This window comes from Lineus longissimus, chromosome 15 (assembly GCF_910592395.1).
Source record: "Lineus longissimus chromosome 15, tnLinLong1.2, whole genome shotgun sequence".
NCBI lineage: Eukaryota > Metazoa > Nemertea > Pilidiophora > Heteronemertea > Lineidae > Lineus > Lineus longissimus.
The window spans coordinates 15,085,122-15,108,966 of record NC_088322.1 but is presented as its reverse complement, the minus strand read 5'-3'; the positions used below and the strand labels follow the sequence as shown (position 1 = coordinate 15,108,966).

General features: G+C 43.1%; 1 protein-coding gene across 3 annotated transcripts; it reads left to right on the top strand.

Moving 5' to 3' along the window:
* Positions 1–1,963: 1,963 nt before the first annotated feature.
* Positions 1,964–23,755, top strand: LOC135499300 (uncharacterized). Of its 3 annotated transcripts, none has more exons than XM_064790003.1 (2): positions 1,964–2,940; positions 16,201–23,755. In XM_064790003.1, exons 1-2 carry the CDS (start codon positions 1,975–1,977, stop codon positions 23,065–23,067), a joined length of 7,833 nt encoding a protein of 2,610 aa, XP_064646073.1. In that variant the 5' UTR covers positions 1,964–1,974; the 3' UTR covers positions 23,068–23,755. The 3 variants fall into 3 exon arrangements, with proteins under 3 accessions (XP_064646073.1, XP_064646074.1, XP_064646075.1); XM_064790004.1 differs by lacking the exon at positions 1,964–2,940 and adding an exon at positions 10,215–11,594 and having other exon boundaries at positions 16,201–23,753; XM_064790005.1 differs by lacking the exon at positions 1,964–2,940 and adding an exon at positions 13,757–13,991 and having other exon boundaries at positions 16,201–23,752.
* Positions 23,756–23,845: the final 90 nt, after the last annotated feature.

The window sequence follows — 23,845 nt, the reverse complement described above, 5'->3', positions numbered from 1 at the left end:
GGAGAACGGGGGTTTTAATATACTGAGATGTAAACCATACATCAACTTTCATACTTCGGCAAAAGGATTACTGTACGAGAAAGTTCAATTCTAATCTGACGAAATGTAAACTATGTTAAAACATCACGAATTTGTCACGTCTGGTAAGCTCGATTCAACATTTGATTGTTTCAGTTGCCGACTCTGCGGTCACATCGGTCGAGTGTTCGAAGAGTTTACGATATGTGTGAAACGAGGCTAGATGACAAAACGACCAAGCTGCGACCGGTTTCACCATGTGAATGCGAATGAAGAGTTTATCATATGCAGTGGTGGCAGCATTCCTAATAGCCAAGGGTGGAGGGAAATTTTCATTAGAGAACAGGTCCTGCTGGGACCTCATGCTTATAAGGCCATCACTCTACCGAGTGAGCTAAGGAGAAGCTTCCTCTAGCCTGGACCATTATGAAAGATGCCACCACTACATATCATAAACTCTTCGTACACTCTCAAGATGACCGCCGAGTTGACAACTTAAACATTCCAATGTTGCACCAAGCTTACCAGACGTGACCAATCTATGTGATATCCGAGACATTCTAAAACAACCACTTTCACATTTCGTCAGGTTCGAACCATTAGGGATATTGCGAAATTTGTGCGATTGGACAACCGGATCCAGTAATCAGTTTTCGACAAGACCTCAAACTAGGAAACGAATTTAGGTCTCAATACTATTCCTTGATATAGCAAGCTTCATGAATTGGAATATGGCATTTCGTGGCCTCTGAAAGACAAATTGGTATTTAGAGGCTAACAAACGGTTATAAATAGTGGAGAATATAATACTAATGTGGTATGTCTATATTATGGCTATGAATGGGGCAGTTAGGTGTATGAAATTACATCAAAATATTCGATGTGTACTTGCACTCTCTTGATGACAGGGGAATTGTGAGTATTATCGATATATCGTGTGGAGTAGATGCTCGGGGCCTTCTGATGTTGGAAGAGGTTAATCCTTTTGACATGGGCTATTGAAGAGATATTTTTATCCGTTCAGGGAATGTTGGGTCAGTGTTAGCGGTTCTTTGATTCAGGATTATCAGAGCAATCACTTTTGGTGCGTTCTGCATAGAAGATTCGACCGATGGTTGAGAGGATGACTGTGTATTTGATATTTGCAACCACGAGGCTGCACTGTGCTTCTCTTGAACATCGGGGTATGGATATTCGTTTTACCATATATCATTTGGAGACTGTCGTAGATCACTCGTGTGAATGTGCGAATCAGCAAGGAGCCAATTTGCTCCAATGATTGTTCGAGAGGTAAATGGTTCAGGGAGATTACTATTTTGATTAGCAACTTCAAATACAGGTAAATAATAGTTGTGTATATTAGTACTCTTTTACGAGCGTTTCTGTCGTAGTACACTTCAAGTTGAGCAGAATGTCCAAAATAGGATTTGGTGCTATTTTAACATTACCACCAATCAACTAATAAATGCATATTGATCAGCAACTTCACACAGCTATTGATTATCTATACCTGGGTCTAACATGTCCCAAATCCATACACGAAAGCTTATAAAATGTTCGAAAAGCCTGTCATCTCCATGCGTATGAAAGGTAGGAGTGTTGGCCGAATCTCCGCGGTAACCCCACACAGCTTAGCCTACTTTGCAATCAATCATTAGTGATATCGTCTTAAAGTTCTCGATCACGTCGATAAGACTCACGAACAAAGCAGTAGCAGATGAATCGTTTAGGAATGTCATATGATTTATGAAGTCTTCTTTCTCTTATCGTTTAAGGTTCTCAGCAACACGAAAGCGCATTGACAGCAGAAAGAGAACACTACGATGTAAATCACATACGACCAAAACCCGAGACTGGTAAAACGTGTTACGGAAGGAATAAGCGAAGGAATTATACATGCTTAGTATGGGTATCCAAGCACAGGGAAATACCAAGGTTGCGCCCCCTTTGAATAAAATGCAACGTAGTCAGACTCTGCCAAATAAGAAGACGGTGACTTTCGAAGGTCATGATATGAATTTTAAAGGCCACGTGATGAATACTGATAGAAGTTTTCAGGATTCTCAGATGCTTATTCCAACGCGAAATGATTTTATGAATTCTACGAATCATAAAATGGAACGCAGTCAGACGTTACCCGCGGATATGACGTCACGAGAAGATCCAATTACGTCACGTTATAATGGTTACACGAATGGCTGGTGTGATGACCAACCGATTCAATATGTGGCGCCACTAATGGATAACATGGCGTCAACAAAACAGGAAATGGATTCATTCAAAACCCACGTGGAGTTTCATGGTCCGGATTTATCTAATCAGCGGTTTTCTTACTCAAATTATGAAGCGCTAAAGAAAGCTGCATTGAAGCAAAAAGACAAACAAAGTTCAATTGACAAAAAACATAACAGATTTTCATACTCAAATTTCGAAATGTTAAAAAACAACCAGAATGCATTCGGGAGAAATAAAATTGAACGGAGTCAAACACTACCGCTCTCACAGCGGTCGCCTGCAGCCCAAAAAATGAGGCGCAGCAGGACCTTGAATAGTGACGGTTCACCGTTGTTACATCATAAGCTGCAACGAATCCTCAGTTCGCAAGATTTAGACTTTTTAGAGGAGTTGGCACGTGATAGGGATTTCAACCAATCACAGGCGTTTGATATATACGAGCAGATGAGAACTGTGTGTACGTCATCCGGGGACTTAACGGACGTCATCAAGGAACACTTGGCCAAAAGTGAAACATTTTCAGTTACCCCGAGTCCCGAACGCCGGAAGAAAAAACATTTTTATGACAATGATGCTACTGCGCAGAACGGAACTACGGTGCCGCTCAAAGGAGCTATGGAAGACGATGAGTTCGATTTTGAAAATGGAATCGAGGTGTTCATCGACTATGACCCAGTTACAGACAAGGTAAACATTTTTTTTCTTCATTTCTTTAATTAACGAGGCATGTCGATTTTAAGCCCGAGCTTGCGTATTCAACTACAGTTTCATGACTGGTTTGGTTCATCGCGGGTTAAGTTTGGTAAAGTCAAATTAAGCTAGGTAGCGATAGTTGTTAGTCAAAATCTGGAGGTGCCAGATATAGTACAGTTGATGTCGAATTGAACGCGTTAACAAAAATGACCACATGACATTAGAAGCATTGATCGTTGAAACCACAGGCAATTCATAAGTCATCACCGGTTGCAAACAATCGTTTCATTTTATCGATCTCTGTATCGCATTATTGGCAAAAATCAATCGACTCCGTCGCATGGTTGTGATGTGATAGTATTTATTAATAGATCAATATTACTAGGAAAGATTTGTGAAGGATTGTGCTGGGTAGAAACCCAGGACATTCCAATGGCATTTCTATTGCGTGTGTAATAAATTCAATGAAAATGAAAAATAGCAAATCGCTCTGCACATACTGAATGCTTTTGGTAGTTCCAATGCTGGTTGTGGCTGCTGGAATAGTGTGGTCCCAGCAACAACAGATGGAGCTCGCTCTGAGGTGCGAACGGTAGCAATCGGTTGAAACGCTCATAGAAAACTGAATACATCCCGGTTTCGTCGGACGAATACCTTCCGTTGAATTTAGGTACATCCAGGTGATTAGTCAGACCATATATCTGGAAGTGCCAGGAAATAGTACATCGAGCCCTATATCTAGCTTCACATAAATATTTCTTAGCTGTTCGGTTAGGGTTTTTTCAACATTCAAAGTAAAATAATCTGTGTTGGAACAAGCCGGAAAAAAAACCGGTAACGTGCACATCACCACTCCCACCTAGTGCATTCACAGTTGACTGCTACCTGAGCAACTGAAATATATTTCCGCTCGATTAGTTTTCCTGGCTTTGTTGATAAGTTCTATCATTCGACTGAACGCCCTACCTTTTCCGAAACGTACACAACCAGCTGCTCTCTGACTTTAATACCAACTCGATCAAAAAGGTAAGGTTCAAAGCATTATTTTTCAGCCATGTATCTTCAAAGTTAACAATTCTTATGCACTATTTTGCTTATTTTCTGCTCTTTAAAAATTTATATTTCGCAAAACTGCTGCTGTCTAAAAGACTGCCCGATACTAACCGCCGGAAAGCAATTGTCCGAAATTAGATAACAACAGTCCGAGGAAAGATATTCAAAAATGGCCGTTCACAACAATTAACATGACAGACGTAACGTAACATTGAACACTTGTGTGTAATTTCTTGCATCCGTTCGAAAGTGATTTCATCTTGTGTTTACATGAATGTCCATTACGTTTATGTCTAGGTGCTCAGGAAAATGAACAGGTGACATTGGCAAACCAAGGTTGAAACAAGATTGGTCGGATATCTATCTTTGTAATGTTTCTCACGGAGATTTATGCACAGTAGAAAATGGTTTTGCGTACAAGACGCTACATGGTATCATCTTCTGTTTTTCTAAACTTTCGTTGGAATGCTTTGCAGCACTTTTTTCGAGTCTTCGGGTTTTAATTAGTGTTTTCTATGGGGAATTGCGTAAGTCTTTTGTTTTAAATTGCTCGTCCTTGATGATGAAATTTAAATCCTCATAAGAGGGAAGGGCTATTGACAATAGTTAAGTTTCAGTCGAAAACTTCAAACAGTTTGTTTGTATAACCACACTGATCCGCTTCATCCAGTGTCGTCTTTCTCCTTATAGGACGAGGTTATATTGGTCAAGTGTCTCTCCCAAGATCATGTTCACATCCATATAGTGATCATGATCTTTGTTAAACATGATGAGCTCAATGAAAAAAGACACGTTTATTCGAACACACGGTGTGATATCAAATTAACATCATGGATGTTTGATGTTTTCACACAAAACAGTGATGACATACGGAGGTTTTGAAAGACTAGTGATATCCCAGCCTTCATATTTACATTAGCCCATTTTAACTTAGGTCTATACTATATGCGAGTATGTTGCAAAGCTGTCATCAGAAAAAAATACGACGCTGAGAATGCCATCGGGACGTTCTGGGGTAATGTTGACCAGATAACGGAAGCTAGTTACCTTGTATTGTTTATATTCATACCGGGGTTTTTCACTCGGCTAGTACCTCGTAGAAACTATATTTTGATAGTAATACAAGCATGAGCTATACTGCTGGAGGTAAAAAGACACAGCATACGAACAGGTAGCAATGACAGATTGGGCGAGATTTTTTTCTCAAGAAATTCAAGCTGGTTGTCGATGCCTTTCTACAATTATAACACATCTGCTAATCAGCCGGACGCATTTTTGCGTGTGCCGTTGAGCGGCCATTTTAGATTTGGGCGACCATCTTGAATTGTGACAACTTCAAACTGAATGACAGGACCACTGCAAAAGTCTTTAACCTGGACTTGTGGATATTTGTACACTTACATGCATACGAAACTGACTATCGGGATTTTCGACCTCAGAGCCGGAGCAGATCTTGAGCTATGTTGCCGGGAATGTTGCTCATAGTGTGATAGGGAAGACGGAGAGAGTCATTCAAAAACAACCCTTCTTTCCTGCTAGCGATCATGTACTTTACATTAGCATTCCCCGACCTGGTTTCCTCACCATACTGAACTTCTTTACACGAGAGGAAATCCCACATAGCTCACCTAACCACTCTGTAACTACTTGCTATCATCCTACCTGTACCGTTGGTCTCTGCTAGGTTTTTTTTGGAAGCTGATCACATCCGACAGAAGTTGCAATTCATCAAATTATTACGAAAAGGTGTAGGTAGTTGAAGTGATCTGAAAAGTTAACATAGATTTTAGGTGATTTTACCTTCAAGTTGTAATTAACTAGGTTTTTGCACCAAGAAAGAAAGCATGAATTATCTACTGAGTCAGTGATTTGACCCAAAACTCGAAATCAAAGTGGCCACCGCTTTTTGGCCAACCTGTCCTCCTCCATGATTAGATCAGCCAAACTAAGCCCGTCAAAGCATTGACAGATTTACAGGCAAAATCATCCTATTGAACATCCATTGCAAAACACTATACAAAATCACCAATTTCAATGGCAGGATCGGTACTATGGACGAGCTTTGTTTACATCAGAATTCGTAGATCGACGATATCCACCTGTCTGCAGTTTGGATGGTTGGTAGGCCTATAGACGGCCAATACGCTGATCTTATCTTTCTAATTAAAACGATAAAGTTGGCTGTCGTCATCCGGCTAAAAGTATGACAGAACTCCCGAAATCGTTCAATATCGTCTAATACAGTCCCTTATTTGATGAGACAGCCAGATTGCGTGCTCCTGGTTGGGAAAGAGGTGGATTTATCTCAGCTTAGGTTAGAGGTCCTTACAGTCTCAATTAGGTCATACTCCAGGTCAAAATTGTAGCAACTCCTAGTACCACTTCCATTTAAAAAAACGTTAGCTGGTCAGAACTCCAGCATGTTAGTTGGTGGGGAATGTATGGGGGAGAGGGGAGGGGGGGGGCGGATTCGAAGTTCATACTTAGACATGTAAGTAAGCAGACAGAGTAAACTAATGCTTCATCAAACTCAGACTTGATTTTCTTAATAGTAGGCCTATCCATTACTTAAAGTAGGATCATCTCGCCTGCCAAGTTATGAAGTGGCATACCACACTGATCCGCTCCACGCGTCTGAAGGGAGCTAGATAAACAACCTATCACGTCTGTTGATGTCTTCCGATACCACTTATCGAGAGCTGGCAGGAACGTCAAGAGAACGTGTGCCAAAATATTCTATACAGCAAAGAGTCAAGCATTAACAAGTGGACCATACAATCGTTCTGAAACTTGGCACTGCTCAAAAATTTCTGTGAAAAAAAGGATCGATGGGACGCGTGTCAAATGGAAAGAAGACCTTTTAAAAAAACGAAAAAAACATCTCGCCGGGGTTCGAACCCGCGACCACCCGATCTATAGCGCAGCGCTCTAACCGCTGAGCCATCAGGGCGTTCATGTTTGGCCGGATGTTTTCTGCAATCTGAAGACAGGCCTTAGGGTCATACGCGCCATGATTGTGACTAGGTCACGCTGGCGGAAGAGTAATTGGGTACAAATAGTTCCAAGGTAATCGTATAACTCAATATTTCTGTAGATATTTCTTAATATATCGTATATATATAGCTCGGTGATTTAATAGAAAATGTTTCCAGGTGATTTAAATGTCCGAATGGTTTAAAAAAATGTTTTTTAGAAGCGAGGTCAACAGGGTCAAAAGAAATAGTTTTTGGCGCCAATGACGTCAGCAATGACAGATTTGAATTAAGATTCCAGTCGATTCTCTTGGAAATCGAAAGTAGGGATGCACAGGGCAATTGCATTTAGAAAGCTCCGCCGACTGATAGTCAAACCATTCCCTGGAGTGCTCGAACACCTGGAATCAGTGTGTACTTCAGCTTGAAAAGTTCGCGGGTGAAGGGGTTTTCTTCATGATATTATTGACAATGATAATAATGATGATGGTTTAAGAGCGCTGGTGGATCCAGGAACTGGAAGAAGAGGGAGCGTGCACTGCATTTCTCATAAAAATTGCTCAGTGCACTACAGGTGTGTTCCAAAATTTCATGGTCAATTTCAAAGATTCTATATCAATAAGGGGGCGTGCCTAGGGTGCATCCCCTTGGATCCGCGCCTGATAAACGTTCATGGATGAAAAATGGAAAGACCTTTTAAAAAAACGAAAAAATACATTCGCCGGGGTTCGAACCAGTGACCACCCAATCTAAAGCGCAGCGCTCTAACCGCTGAGCTATCCAGGGCGTTCATGTTTGACAAGAACTTTTCGGCAATATGAAGACAGGCCTTAGGGTACGCGCCATGATTGTGGCCAGGTCACGCTGGCGAAAGAGTAATTGGGTACAAAGAGTTCCAAGGTAACCGTATAACTCAATATTTCTATAGATATTTCTTAATATATCGTATATATATACATGTTTAGCTCGGTGATTTAATTGAAAATGTTTGCAGTTGATTTAAATGTTTGAATGGTTTAAAAAGAAAAATTTTAGAAGCGAGGTCAACAGGGTCAAAAGAAATAGTTTTTGGCGCCAATGATGTCAGCAATGGCAGATTAGAATTAAGATTCGAGTCGATTCTTTTGGAAATCGAAAGTACGGATGCACAGGGCAATTGCATTTAGAAACTTTAAAAAAAACTAAAAATAAACATATTCGCGGCTCAGCTGGTAATCCATTCCGGCCTGTATTTTCTTGTTTTTTATGGCATTGAGAGTCAAAAACCGTTTCAGTCCAGCCCAGTCCTTTCCGTCAATTCGAAAGGACCCGCAGAGGTTCATATAACTGGAGGCGAGAATTATTGAATTAGGAACAGAGGTAAACGCAGATGCGTATCTCCCTCAACATGCCAACTCAAGTAATCGATGTTACCGCTGGAAAACAGAGAAATTATCAGAAAAATGCCCACTCTGATCCCTCACAGATTTTACGAAGTTCAGTTATCGTTAAATATCGCAATGTTATTGCACAGATATTCAAAACAATACAGACATTCTTTACGTTTAATTAGACTCGATGACCCGTTATGTTCAAGGTATTTAGGTTGATGTTGCGCGTCACACTCGAATGTGCTCTAATGATATCTTGTAGGCGCCTAAAGCTGAGATGTAGACACAACACTTTCCTGACAGTAGGCTTTATAGAATTGGAATAAATGCATTGAATCACGATGCTGAAGTACTACCTTTCCTATACATCCTATAACATTTGGGATGCAGAGCAGCTAAGTGACGATGCCAGAACTGCCAATACGGACACAACTCTGAAGCCAAAGGGCAAAGTTGCTGAAACTGTTTCTCGGAATTCTAGCGGAAGGGATACGTGGCATGAGGCCAATCCGGTAAGTAGGACAGCTCGACACTTTCGTATTCTCATAAAATCATCAGAATTTGAGTAATTTCTTATTCAAAATTCCTTTTGCTAGTCGCTAATAGTTTTAGTTTCTTGTAAAATTATTTCCCGAAGAACCTGACCCTAGGGGCTAGCCGCCCCTATTGGAAATTGATTCCAATAGGGGCGGCTAGGGTCAGCTTCTTTGGGGATGGCTGTACAAATTAGACACATTATTAAGTGTTGCGGCAGTAACCTGTCCGTATTTCCAAATTCATATCAGTTATTTCTGTAAAGCGAACCGAAGTCATACCTTCGGCGTTCAGGTGGAAGAGTCAGCTGTCTTACCTTCGATAGGCTTAATCGAACCGTATCATCCTCACAAATTACAAATGACCCCGATTCAAATCTTTACATTTGTTTACGACTATGCTACTAGGTAGGTGGCAGCTTGCTGAGGAGACTGGGTGGCCATGATCTTGGTATGCACTCAGATTCATAATACTTGTAGCAAGCAGAGGAACGACATTGGCCCGGTTGCTTCATCGGGGTTAGCTGTAAAGTAGGCATAAGTCCTAACGCTACTAATTTACCGAAGGATATAACATTGAGCTAACGCTGAATTTGTCTCTAAGGTCGATTTAGCAACTGATCATGCCCTCGATATTGACTCACAAGGAAGCAATATCGCTCACTGTTCATTGATTAAAGTTTATGGAAATTGCAAATGACTTGACCTGGACGCGGATACTTCTTATTCATACCGTCGATGTACGTTTTCACGTGAATTTGTAGTTATCATCCCCTTCTACATGTACTGAATCACAGGCTTCCAAACATGACATGGCGAAACAGGTGGTAACAATAGAATAGAAGGTATAAGCAGTAGTGATCAAGGAACGAGTATTACAGCAAAGTAGTGTACCTACTTGCCAACTGTTCTTGTAAACTGCTTATAATGTGCGAATGCTTTTTGCGAAAGTTCTTGATAAGCGATTTCTTTATAGCAACCCTGCTGACAACAATTCCGGTTTTTCATTGTTTGGGAATAGGTTGCCTTACGATGCTAAAAGCTGCCTGTTCAGTGTGCTTTGTGAAATACGATACAGAAGACATCCACATATAATTTGATACTAAGTATTTGCTATGTTCCCCTGGCTATCAGAAAAAAACTGCTCAGCCTAGGTATACATAGAGAGCAACTCTGGAGGGCAACCTTGCTTTCATTTCGCATTCGCAACAGTAATACTACTGTTGACTCTCTATCTCTGACCCAGATCCTTCTCCAAGTATCTGACTTTTTACCGTCAGCAGTTAAAAAGGATGTTATCCGACGCCATGGGGCTGAACTAAACATGGCAGCGTTTGCAGGTGGTTTGTCTAGCAGAGAACGAAGCCACTTTTCACTATCTAGTCATATTTCGAATAGAGTGGCACAGGACGTGTTAATTAGGATTAGTTCAATAAGTCTGGATTTGTAGGCTTGTCTCATGGATGCTATGTAGAACATTTCGGGGAAAACGGGTTTTCTACCAAGTGCAACATTTCGCTTCGTTTGAACTTGGAACAAATGGTAACCATGAGATATAATTTCGGATACTGTTTCCATTCTTTTGTCATCATCTTTCCCACCTAATGCACGAACATCAGTGATGAAAACTCTATTTTTCGTTGGAACATCTGCCAGTTGAATCTGACAAGGAAACTCAGTCGAAACATGGTAAAAGTGGACACAATAGAAATAGCCCTTGACATAGGAATCCAAAATGATATTTTGACCCGTGTGAATGGATTTATACGCATAATTCTATAATTTCTATACATGAAAGCCCTATATGCGGCGCAGCAAGTTCTAGCTGGACTCAGTGGTCATAGGCAATTCGTTGTATTCAATACTACCATAGAGGTCAAGCAGCTAAGAACATATCCATTCGTTTCGTTACCGCCGGGTGCCCTTGGAGAGAGAAGTACTCGACTGAATGGTCATGATGTGAATAAGTCCAATCAGCACGCATTGGCAACCAATATTAGTCGAAAACCGTAACGACAACTGAAGAGACTGCATTCATTGTGATCTGCTTTGAAAGTGATATTTTTGTTATTGCTGAACAATATCAAAACCTCGACCCTCTTGACCTTAAATGTAATCGTGGTATTGTGAATGAAAATATAACATAACATCATGAACCAATGCGAATAGTCATATTACTGTACATATTATTGCAGATGGTGAAAGGATGTTGGATGTTGACACTAGTTTCTCTGATTCACTGCAAGCGATATGTCGCTTTCCTCTCGTCCGATTGAACGAACTGACACAAACGGGATCCTTGCTTATGCCGTGTGGTACAAATGATTTTCATTAATGCCTCATGCAACAGAGATCATGTGGTCCTAACTCTCAAAACTCAATCAGTTTATGGTGTGGGTGACAACTCTTTTAAAGGCAGAATCGGACTATGACAGTTGTTAAAAACAAAGGCTGTGATTCTATCATTGAAATTCAGAATGAGGACCAGCTGTGTTTGGTACAGTACAATCAATTTAACATAGGGCTATTGTGTCGTTAGTACGAAGATAGGATTAAAATTCGATTTTAAAGGAGTAAAAGACTGAAAAATGGCGGACTTCATTAACGTTTATAATAACTATTTGAAGACATTTGTGGATAAGGGCCCAGCTTATCTTGCCCGGGCTGCAGCTGTACTGGAGTACGACGGGGACACAGAGGATACCTTTGGACGTCCTAAGGTGAGAAATACAAAAGAATGATATGTTGGACCTTTATGTTGAGTGATGTATTGATGGGAAAACCAGATCGTGGTTAAAAACTGATCATTGACGGACACCTTTGTCTCTTCATAGACATTTGTGTCGTCTCTGGTATACACTCAATCAGAGCGAGAGTCAATTTAAAGCTGACACGCATGTATAAAAACCCTAACGGTCAAGATAGAAAACACTAACGCCCATCCGCTGTGTTTTGAGCATGGCTGACCGGTGGTTCAAAACATCAAACGGCCTCAGATAATGATAACCATCAGCAGACCACAGTGGCGCCACCATATTCACCAACAGAACACTGGATGTGGAGCACAGATATGATATCCATTGCGACCTCTCGCACCCACTGTTAGAAATCAAATGTCACCTCATCAGACAGTTCCTCAATACACGCATGGTTTTAATACTAGCAAAGCGGGAAATTGTTTTGCATCTTTAAAACTCGAAATATTGCTGCGTGCTCCTATAATAATCACAGGGTGTCATGTTCATCTCCTGATTATGTATCTTATGAATTCACTTTGCCAATATTGTAAAAGGGAAAATTTTAAAGGCAACTTTTAAACTGAATATGGTACAGATCGCACAAAAGACGCCATTCTGTCAAGCTTGTACGTGAAATGTTAGACTGAAAAATATGTTTATCTACAACAAAGGCTTCATGGCATAGTGGGTAAGACGGCAAGGATCAAGTGACGGGGGTTCAAAGTTCGAACCCACACGAGGAATTTTTTTTTTTTTTTTTTTTTTTTTTTTTCCCCACGAGAGCGTCTCTGTGACCTGTCTCGTCAATGCACTTGTTGTTTGTGCAGTCAAGTGGGACCAGTCTGGGTGTCTATCATGTTTCAAGTGCAGTTGCTCATTTGATGGTCGGGCGTTTGTGTATTCTAACTTAGTTGTTTAAGCCTGGCTGCTCGTAGCAAAGAGTCCATTTCATTTTCGCCCGATTCATTATCGAACGAGGGTTAACATAGTATTGATTTGATTGATTAGGCTTGACCGCTTGGAAATCCTGGCGATCATACTTAGACCACTGCTATGCCCTGCCTTCCCGGTATGTTGGTTTAAGCCATACTGTGTTCGAAACAGGTGTAACCATGCTTAATTACACTTTAACACTTCACTGTCGATGACTCATCAATCAGTGAGTGGCTGATGATGATGCAGAAGTTACGTCACATATGAGATCGTCTAAACAAACTTTTGTTTGCAAAACAAACAAAACTACGTTTGCAATAGTTTTGAAAACACGTATCTTCATATTGTACTGATAGTGGAAAGAGACACCCCCTCCTTGGCCCTACACTGTGCAACCGGTCAATATTCAATGGAACTATTGCTGGCATGCAAACAAGGTAAGCCTATTGGAAGGGCTTCTGTAGGCAAGCCTCTGTGCTCGGGGCCATCCTGTGGTGATTTCAGCTATCAGGTATTGTTTTTGTTGAAGGCATCATTGTAAGCTAATTGTAAGATTCTTCATTCCCAAGGAAGCATTGTTTTCATAATTGACTACCTTCAGTAATTGTATTTAGTGCAAAGCTTTCTTATGAAGCTATATCAGTTAACTTTAACTTTTGACCGCAGATGGTTAAGTTACCAATCTGCGATGGAAGGTAATGCAACCGAAGCAAGGCTTATTGAATTAAGTCTTTTCACGTGTACATTTCCATGTACATTCACACTACCCCAAACATAGCCCAAAGCATCACAGGTAGGCTAACTCGGAGATAGATTTGGTTTCAGGACGCCAATCACGTACATTTTACATGAAACTACAACCAAATGTACATTGAATACAGGCAGAGTTGAGTTGGCGCCAAGCCATGATTTCGGTTCAAACTACGCTGATGAAATAGTGTACCATGCATTCCTGTGTAAACTTAGTACATAGTATACACGTTGCTTTGGTAAACTATGGTGGGATGCTTCTTGAAGAGTTTCAACTAGAAGCTTCTTGAGCCACGGTGCTTTGATACACAGCATCTACATGGAAATGTACACGTGGAATTAGCCATCTTGGCGTGAAGTTCACTTACCTCACAGTAGTTAGCCAGCTCCTGTATGATGAGTGATGCTAACGTTAGTACAACCCAGACAGCGCAAGGAATACTGACAGAGCTTAGTCCGAAATGCGTATATCCTGATCCGTTCTCCCGCCACGAAAGAAGAGTGCAAAATGGGCAATACGTGGTCAGATCGTCCCCATCCGCCAGGTCACCGAGAGCGTTTGCCTTCTGACCTAATTTCATATGCTGGACTACGGTGCTATGTGATGCTATTTATAACGTCTGAGGACGATGTCTTTTTATGTCAGGTTTCTCGGATCTAAATCTCTGGAGACGCGACATCTAACATTATAAAAAGGTATGTTCAATTACATCATAAGATCTTCCTTTTGCCGTTACAGTCGGTGTCACAAGAACAGTTTCTTCAATCCAATTTCGAGAAGCCAACTCAATCTGCAAGTACTAAAAGACTTTAAAACAGGCAAATCTTTTTTTTTTTAATAATTGGTGACCTTTGAGTATTTTGAAGATTTTGGGGGGTCAGTCGCAAAAATGGTATTTTCTCTCCTTGGCACTAAAAGTTTCTCGGCTTTCATCATGTTACTTGACGACTCTTTTCTCTTCTATTTTCTCTTGACGACTCTTTTCTCTTCTGGCTTTGTAGGCACTGGTTTTACTCAATTTCTTTTACTCCATGTGTCCTGATAAAGTGGCCCTGCACGCACTAAAGTGTACTTCAACGTGCTTAGAGCCTCCTGTTCCATTGACCAATGTAAATCAACGATTGTTTCTGCTCTAATACGTTCTTTTTAGTGACTTTTGAATATTTTTCTCCATTCTCATTCCGTTGCTTACATCTGATGGTGTTTCTAGGTAACAAGTAAATTGCTACAAATGAATTTTGTATCTCACCCCTTCTGACTTGCAACTTAGTTTTGTTGTTGCTATTCAGGCGATCCTTTTCATTCTAACCTTTGACGAGACAGGCGAAAAGTCATATGATTACTTCAAAGTAACGAATGAAGGCGTTGGCCAGCTTCGCTCTCTGCTAGGAAACAGTAATATTTACTTTTGACTGGGACTATAGTAACTGCTTTGCCGTCTTTTTGCACCTATCCATGAATGAATCATGTAAAGATAGACGAGTCTGGTACTTTTTTCAGTCGTACATCAGAACATGAGAAGTTATTTTGCTGCCTCAGCTTATTCAATATATACAAATATAACCACCTGCGCTATAAACAGCAGTTTAGCGTCAAATTCGTGTACATGCACATGGACATTCTTTACAAATTTCCTGTAAGTATTCTCAGTTGAAATCTTAGCTATGAATCTTAAAGGGGGACTATAGGCAGGAGCAGGGGGCAAATTTGCCTATCTTCAGGTGACTAATATACACAGTAAGGGCCTTGGATCATGTCAGATTCAGCACTAGATGCATTTCCCGTACAAGCGTGAATCATTTCGACGGTTTGTTCAGTTAGATGTGAGAGACCACTATTGGCGACTTCGTGTAACTTTATCTCGCCTGTCTAGCTGCTGCCTATATTGTCCCTTTAAAAGAAACTTATCGTGGTTTTCGGCCTGGCCATGAAGAAATAGAAATGACTTCATGCGATGGTAAAATCATAACCAAGTCCTGAGCGGTGTCAGTTGATGGCTCAGCTAAGAACTCAGTTCAACATTGTGAACAGCCTCCACCAGCACCCACCAGTTTTAAAGTCATGTATAAAGTCATCAAAATAAAACTTAGAAGCCATAAACGAAATAAGTACACCATAAATTACATTTCCTGAAAATGCCATGACATTTGGGTGTAAGATAAGGGAGATGTTGTCTAAAACCACAGGCTCTTGTAGTATTGATGAAAAGTGGTTAATTATAGCCTGGTCTCTCCTCAATGAATCATGCCAGTAAGATAAGGTGTTCCTCATACATAACACTGCTGTACCTCGCATCGGCAACTCATATCGCCGGAAGATAGCTAAGGAATCTACCTTGCCATAGGCCTTAAGATGCACTAGATGGTCGTGATTGTACAGCCTGTATAAATTGGGTTCCTTTTTCTGTTAAAGGTACTTTGGCTGCTCTTTTGATTTAGTCTTGACCCTTTTTAGCGTCGACCTTTTGAATCTTACATGAAAGGCACACGAGAAAAAACAGATCGCATGTTCGACTGTTATGAACTTTCTAACACGTCAACATACATGTGACGACGATACCACGTTAAGTGATGATGATAAGGGCATGCACATACGACGACGATTGATCATACATTTCTGCGGCATGTATACATTCATACTAAAGGGACAGTTGATCAAAACAATCTGAGTGTATGAACATTCTGTTTGACTGCATACTTTCTTTTGTTTAGGAGTTGTCCATTTACCGAGAGAGAAAACATCATCGTGAAGTAACCAGACAATCAACCGTCAACAAACGTTTGGAAAACATTCCTAATCCCCTTTTGTCCTTCCAACATTTCAGCAGCTGTTTTGTGTGTCGAATCGTTAGATTCTTTTCTTTATCATTTAGACTTATCCATTTCGATCTGTATATATTTTCAGGTCAAAACCCCAACTAAATCAAAGTCAACAAGATCCAAGATGGCGTCAAATAAAAACGGTAGCCATGACAACGGGCCACCTGGGGGCAGTGCAGCAGACTCGGCAAACAACAACAACATTCGGAACACAGGGAGACTGACATCACAACTCAGCACAGAAACCGAAGGAACTTTGTCCACGTGCAGTACGCTTGATCGATACATACGCGGCGAGGACCGCCATGTTTCCAACTCAGATTTCGAGGATATGTGTAAGGCGAATGACCTGAGCGACACAGATACACTAACCGGAAGTCCGCATGTGCGTAGCCCAGTCGCACCAAATGGAAAGTTCCCATCGACTGGGTTGAACATTGCGAAAGATTTCATCTCGCCCGGTCGCCAGGATGATCAAACGGATAGGCATTATCTGCAGCAATTAGAAGAACTAATCAATGAACCATTGGGTGATCAACCGGAACAAATCTCTGCTTCATCGGCACATGATACTATTGGTCAAATCAATCTGGACTATTTCGCTCAACTCGAAGCCTCAACTGGTCCTCCTAAAGGTAGAAAGGAAGGCCGACCGGATGCAAATGGAAGGAATAGACGACATGAAGACATTTCGGCAAGGGTAGACCATGACACTAGGGATCTGTTGGCTCAGTTGGAAGGCTTCGGCCCGAGGCCTCCAATGCGTGAGTTAGATCAGACGGTCCAAGACACGATCGGGGGTATGAATCTTGAATATCCTGCTGAACTTGAGGAAGGTACAATCTCGGTGACGTCAGTCCAAGATACGATAGGCTTACCGAATCTCGACTATCTCGCACAACTTGAAGGGAAGCAAAATGGCAACAGACATCAAGCCTCGAGTAGACTAAATGGGAATGATCTTGAAGGTCGCAAACTTGCAAAAAGTCCCGTTCAAAAGACCGTTATTAACACTGCCACCGGTAATTCTCCAGAAAGATCGCCGGTTTTTACGCGCAGAACGAGTGGGGGTATTCTAAACAGAGTTCAAGCATTTGAGAAGCGTATGTCAGGTGGCGCTGTAAAAGAGGATACTGAAATCAAGGCCATTGAAAAAGAGTATGAGGACTATCCAGGTTTCAGAGACTTAAGAGAATTTGAGGAAATTCGGGAGAGAGAAGCTGAGGAGAGGTTAGATAGCTTGGGCCCGGAGGAGGATGAAGAAGAAAGGAATAAGTCTGTCAGAGATGCCATTGGTATTTTCGAGCGCTTTAAGAGCAGTCTAGGTCAAATTAAAGAAACGCCCCGCCCCGCTGGTAAGATTAGACCAGACGCCTGTGAAAAACAAGAAGCTAGACCTGATGCCCATGGCAAGTCTGCTCAGTCTGCTCCAAAGCAAGATGCTGGGTCTCGACCTGCTCTAAGGCCACAACTAGCATTTGAAAGGTCTTTTGATCTTGATTCGTCATCTGTTGAGCAGAAGAAGCAGAAGGTACCTCAGAGTCCGAAGAAAGAGGATAGGGATTCAAGGTTACGTCAAGGTCAATATCAAAAGGTGCAATCTACAGCTAGCGGTGTAACTGAGAACAACTCTGATCGCAGCAGAGTCATATTTCGCAGTAGCAGTGCGGATCGTTTCAGTGATCCGAACAGGCAGAATTTGTCCAAGAAGCGTGATGTTTCTCCTCGGTTTTCGCCCCAGAATGCTGCAGACCCTGAGGATGAAAAGAGGAGATTAAAGAACAGGAGTCAGAGTGGGGACCGGATTCGCCCAAAGAGTGAGTACAGAGCACAGGAGGAAAGGTCCAGGCGAGGACAAGAGACGTACGTGTCGTTCGCAAAAGATCGGCCTCGTCCTCGGGGTAGGCAGTCTAGGAAGGACGAACGTGGGCGGACAAAGGATAGGAATGCAGACAGATTTGTCAAGTCAGATCCTGAGTTTACGAACACCTCTGACGAAATGGAGCAATATCATGAAATTTCCCCTATCCCACCACGGGATGAGTTAAAGAGACGCAGTGGGTTTGAACGCCATTTGGAACAGCCTCCACTGTCTCCCGTAAAAGAGGTGCGGCCAATTAGCGGGCATTACGATAATCAGCTGTCACCCCCTCCGCCATTTGATCCAAGACGGCGCAGTGGGAGTTATGAGCGACAACCTGCGTTGATAGTATCACCACAGCCGGGAGAGAGGCGGAGCGAAAGTTATGATAGGCCTCAATCTGGTATGGTGCTTTCTCCCCACCAATCCTACCCTGATTTGAAGCGCTGGAGCGGTAATTACGATCGTCAGGGAAGACCTGAGGTACCTCAACCAGGTCCGCCCAACTTACCAGTCCGAGCAATGCCACGAGTACCACAAGGGTTCGAACGGGACTACAGGATACCACCATATCGTGATCTTAACCAGTACCCAGAGAGGCGTGATTCTCCTCGTATGAGAGAAGACAGGGGGTCGCCTTACATGCATGAGCATGGACCAGGCTCCCCGCGCTGCTTCAGCCCCCAGCAGCGGCCGTACGGAGATAGGGAAGGGTCTCCCAGGTGCTTTAGCCCCAGGCAATGGCCTAACCAGGAACGTGAAGGCGGCTGCGGCTCTCCGCACTTTAGTCCCCATCATCGCCACGAGGGCTACCACCAACGCCAAGAAGACGACCCGATATACGCACGAGTCCAGAAGACGAATCGGCCATACTACGGCCCACCCGAACCAGGGACGTACTACATGCACGACAGGCCGGAGCAGTGGCAGAGAAGTCTTCACTACGACTACGAGCAGCGGTACTATGAGAGCAGATCACCTGCATTTCGTTACCCACCATACCAAGGTTACCCCCAAGACCCGTACATGCGTTATCCTCAAGATTACACACCAAGGGACTGGGAATATCAAGACAGGTCGCCGTATTCTATGAGTTACCCACCACCGCTGGAAGTTTGTCCATATCACCACCCGACAGACCCGAGAAGCTACCATGATCCAATCAGTCCGAAGAATACCCACCAGAATGAACCGAGGAGTTACCATGAGCAACTGAGTCCAAAAAACCTGCACCACACTGACTCCAGGGGTTATCAAGAACCTTTGAGTCCAAAGCACATGCACCAGGATTTGAAGACCCCGTATGATAATGTTGATAACCTTGGTCCTTTGAGGCATATCCCACAACACGTCCGTGGGACCAGCCCCACAGGCTACCATAGTGATGATCCTATGTATCTACGAAAAATGAATGATTATGTACATCGTCAACAAACTCAGCTCAGTCAACAACAGACTCAGCGTCAAGAACGGCCTCAACTAGGAGATTCGAGGAATTTCTATAGCGATTTCCACCCTGGCGACCCCTACTGCCAAGAGCAGGAGCAAAAGGACTTGGAACGAGTGAAAGAACAGGTAAAACCAAGAGAGTGGAAATATGGCGTCGATAGCAACTTTCAAGCGGACCCCTATCGGCCCGGAGATGAATCAACAGAATGGAAGTATGCTAACAAGCAAGAGGAAGAAGAGAACTGGAAATATGGGGACGGGGATGAAAATGAGGGTGCGCAGACGACAGATAGCGCGTTTCATCTGTATCTACCCGACGATGACCCGTTTGCACAGTTGAATCCAACAACAAGGGCGCCGGACCTTGCCGAGATAAAGCATGGACAGATTGGATCCTTCGACAGTGACATGATCCCATCTTACTCCGACCTACCCGACCAGGAGGCCGTGCAGTCGCAGGACCCATTGGATCAGTACATGTCGCCTCCCAGGCAGATGAAATTGAGACCGAAACACGTCAAAAAGGAGACAGATGCAAAGAAAGTGGCGCCTCTTGCGGTCAGGCTTGATACTCATTTCGACCGAAGTGACACCATGCGATCAACAAGCACTAATACTTCTACTCTGAAGTCTTTCGCGACGGATACTATTGGGTCTTCGAAGAGCTGGGGAAAGTATGACCCTTTTGTGAATCCGTCTGCTTTCGCACCAGAGCTGGGTCTGGAATTGATGCCGAATTGGAAACGGGAAGATCGGGATAAAACTCCCACGCGATCTGGGCCGCCACCGCAACGCTCTCTTTCGGATCCAAGTGAAACTGAAAGCTCTAAGGGCCGCGAGATCAGACCTTATGGTAGGTCTAGAACCAGTCCAGGCGCTGTGCCGAATATTACTGTAAATTCTCCCAGTCCGGCTGGTCAAACCAAAGGCACTAATATGAACAGGGATGTTTGGATGCAATTGGAAGCGAGGCATCCGCAGCGAGTGCCCCCTGCGACCTCTAGTTCTAATCTCAGCAAGATCGAAATTGCGTCTTCCGTTGTTAGTACGAAAGCTACCACGCCATCTGACGTCGAGAAGACGAACAGTTGGCAATACAATAAAGGTTCTGGTGAGGCGAAGGAGCCAAAGGGGGCGCTGGTTGAGAGAGACATTTTGAAGGAAAAGGGGGTCTTCTTTTCGCAACCAAATACTGACGCTTCCAAGGTAAAAAAAAACTTTGATGAAATTCGAGGTCCGGAGTTGTCACGAAAAAAGCTGATTTACAGAAAATCCAACAGCGATACGAGGATACCTATAAATGGTAAACCGGAGCGCCCTAAGACGCTCAATATCCAACACGAGTTTTCGAAACCGGACGCCGATTTGAAGAGAATGGAATTGTCAAGATTCAGAGACCACTGCGTGAAGCAGCTGACTGACAGTGCGTTAGCTGTCAAATGTGACACGGGTCACGTGGAAGTGAAACGAGAATTGCGAGAACTCTCCAGTTCAAGAGGCGCAAAAATCGCTGGTATAAAATCCACCATGTTTGATGCGAATGGAAAACGAGAAGTGATGATACACCCACTTCCGGTAAAATCTCAAAATATTCCGTTGTCTTCCACGAGTTTTAAGGGAAGTGTTAGTTATTCTCAAGGGTTAGCAGGAGATGAATATTTAATAAATGTCACTAAAGAAACGAAAGTTAAAAAGACGCCTTTTATTCAGGATCATTTAGCGGAACTAGAAGGACTTTTTGCAGACTTAGACTTAGATAATGAGAATTTATTAGCAAACGCTGAAAGGCAGGAATTAAAGGTTAATCTCCTGACACAAGGGGATAATCTCATCAGAAGTTTAGGTCCCCTCACTATCGATGTTGGGGTATTGGACGCTAAAGATCCTGATGAGCCCATGCCAAGTTTAGAATATGCGCGAAAATGGCTTGCGGAGGAAAACGAAAGGATTTTGAATGATGCAGCAGATTTTGAAAGCATGCTGGATAATGCCTTTGAAGGTCAAGCTGAAAGTAATGACGCCGTTGTTGAGAAAGGTTCTCAGCAGTTTCTAGGGGGTGATTTGAAACTACAACATTCGGATTCCAGTTCTGTGATAAGCGACACAAGGTCAGCACCTTGTGTTTCAGTCAGTGCCACCCGGCGGCCATTGTTCCCACGTAAGATAACAGACGATGTGTTGACGAGGAGGATTGCCAGGAGCAACAGTGGAAGCTCTGTTCCAGCTCTGCCGCCGGTGTCTCCGATGAGCTTTTTGACACTAGCGCAATCCGTGTCACCATCCGAGAGTACAGAGTGTATGAATCGAAGGGCCCGATCGCGCTCGCGCACACCAGATGCTGTGTTAGACGATATACATTTCAGGAAAATCTACCGCTCGATTTCACAACCCGGAATTGACCGACAGGGGGTCAAGGCCAAACCATCTCCGACAACTGCAGACTACCTCCGAGAACGCACGACAGAACCACTAAGGCAATTGAGGCTCGGGGTTACGAACACTGCTGATATGTACCATGACGACCTCGCCTACAGGCGCCTGAGAAAAGATGTACCAAACCTTCCAACGGATGTTGTCAATTTACGGCAAAGGTCGCGAAGTTTAGACAATATCAAAAGTCAAAGATCGCCAATTTTACGGCACAGACGACCGCCAGATGGAAAACCGACTTCTAGGAAATTATCTGAAATAAAGGCGCGCAGAATTCGAAGAACATCTTTATCGAAAGGTGTGGGGAATTTGGTAGATTTGTTTGACTCGAGTGAGGACTCTGGCGGTAAGTTTGTGATTAGACAATCGCACAGTTTACCCGACTTGAGCGGTTACAGGACCGAATTAAGTGTGGATTTTGACCACAGGGGAAACATTGTGAGCGCGGATCCGAAATATGTCCAGCATGCGCGCCATCCAAAGAAAACACCACGCACAGTGAAAATGAAGTCGAAGCTCCGACAGAGATATTCAGATTCGATGGACGATTCAGAGACTGGTGATAGTGGAGAAAGGTTCGATTGTTGTGATAGACTGCAGGGCAACCATTCAGCAGATTCGTCAGATAATCCGACATCTGAGGGCGGGCTTTCCGGCTCGGAGGACGCTAGTCATGAGTTTGAGGTCAGGTCAACGTCACTGACATCACAATCACATGACTCGGACAGGAATTCGGATCTAGAGACAAAGAGATTCGTTGCAGATTCAGACAGTTGGGGTAAACAGGGTGCGGAGCGCTTCAAAAGAAGTCCGGTCATAGAACCTGACGTGTTTATTCCGCGAAAACAAACTGATGAGAAAATAAAAAATTGGTACAAATCGCACAAGGAAAGTTTTAACAAGAGGTTTTCGTACTTTGAATCGGGCTGCACAGATCATAGCTCCACGAGAACTAATCGTTATCGGATAACACTCCGCAAGTCTGCATCACAGGACAATCTTACGGGCGCAAAAGTAGAACTGCAGACCAGAGTTCAAAGCTACTCCAAAGAGGCCGAACAGGCTTCCGCGGAAAGAGCCAAGCGGCCTTCCACTTTACGCATGAGTTATGGTTCCGACCCCTGTCTGTCTGAGGGTAGGTCTCGGCCTCCGAAACACAGCGATAGCATCAACCGGTTCAGGTCCATTTTACACTTCACCGTTCCACCTTAGAAGCAAGATTTTACTAAGGTTTAACGAACTGTAGGCGACCCTTACAATCAGATGACAATGCAAGATTGACTGTGAGGTTAATAGTGTAACAGAAGATGTTTTTATATCGGGTGTATGGCGACACGTGATGCTGGGCTGGTGGGGTGATTTCCATGACAGGAGGCTTTGGTCAAACCACTTTAACAAATCAAAACAAGATGAACCCCATGCGAAGCTAAATTGTCTTACCGCATCTATTCAATGATTCTGATGGTCATCGTAGTTATCCTGATGACCGCCATGTTACCGGTCAGATAAGAGAGAGTTTCCGCAAAGCTCCCGAAGCAACAACGCGGACGCCAATCCCATTGTTCGGCGACCTATATGATCGCGGAGGTCGAACGATCGGACTGGCGTTCGCGTTTGCGTTTTGTGGGCTTGCGAAATCTCCCTGTTGAGTATGACTGCAATCTTACATTAACAAGTGGCGCTAAATATATAACGTGCAAGTTAATCCTGTTTTAAACGTGTACACAATCATGTACGATATATCGTAGTTACTGTTTGTTGAGAATAAATTTACAGGTTATTGATCAAAGTTGTGTTTACTTAATTTGACCTGTACTCTAATCTGGCCCAACTCCAAAAATGAGCCCTCAACTGATCTCCACTTCCAGTAAAATGCAGAGAGAACTGTTGTAATAACCATCCGATGTGTGACAGGATGCTCAGAAATAAGCCGGGAAAGAAGTGCTCTTTTAAATCGAAATGGATCAGCATACAAAGAAATAACACGAAA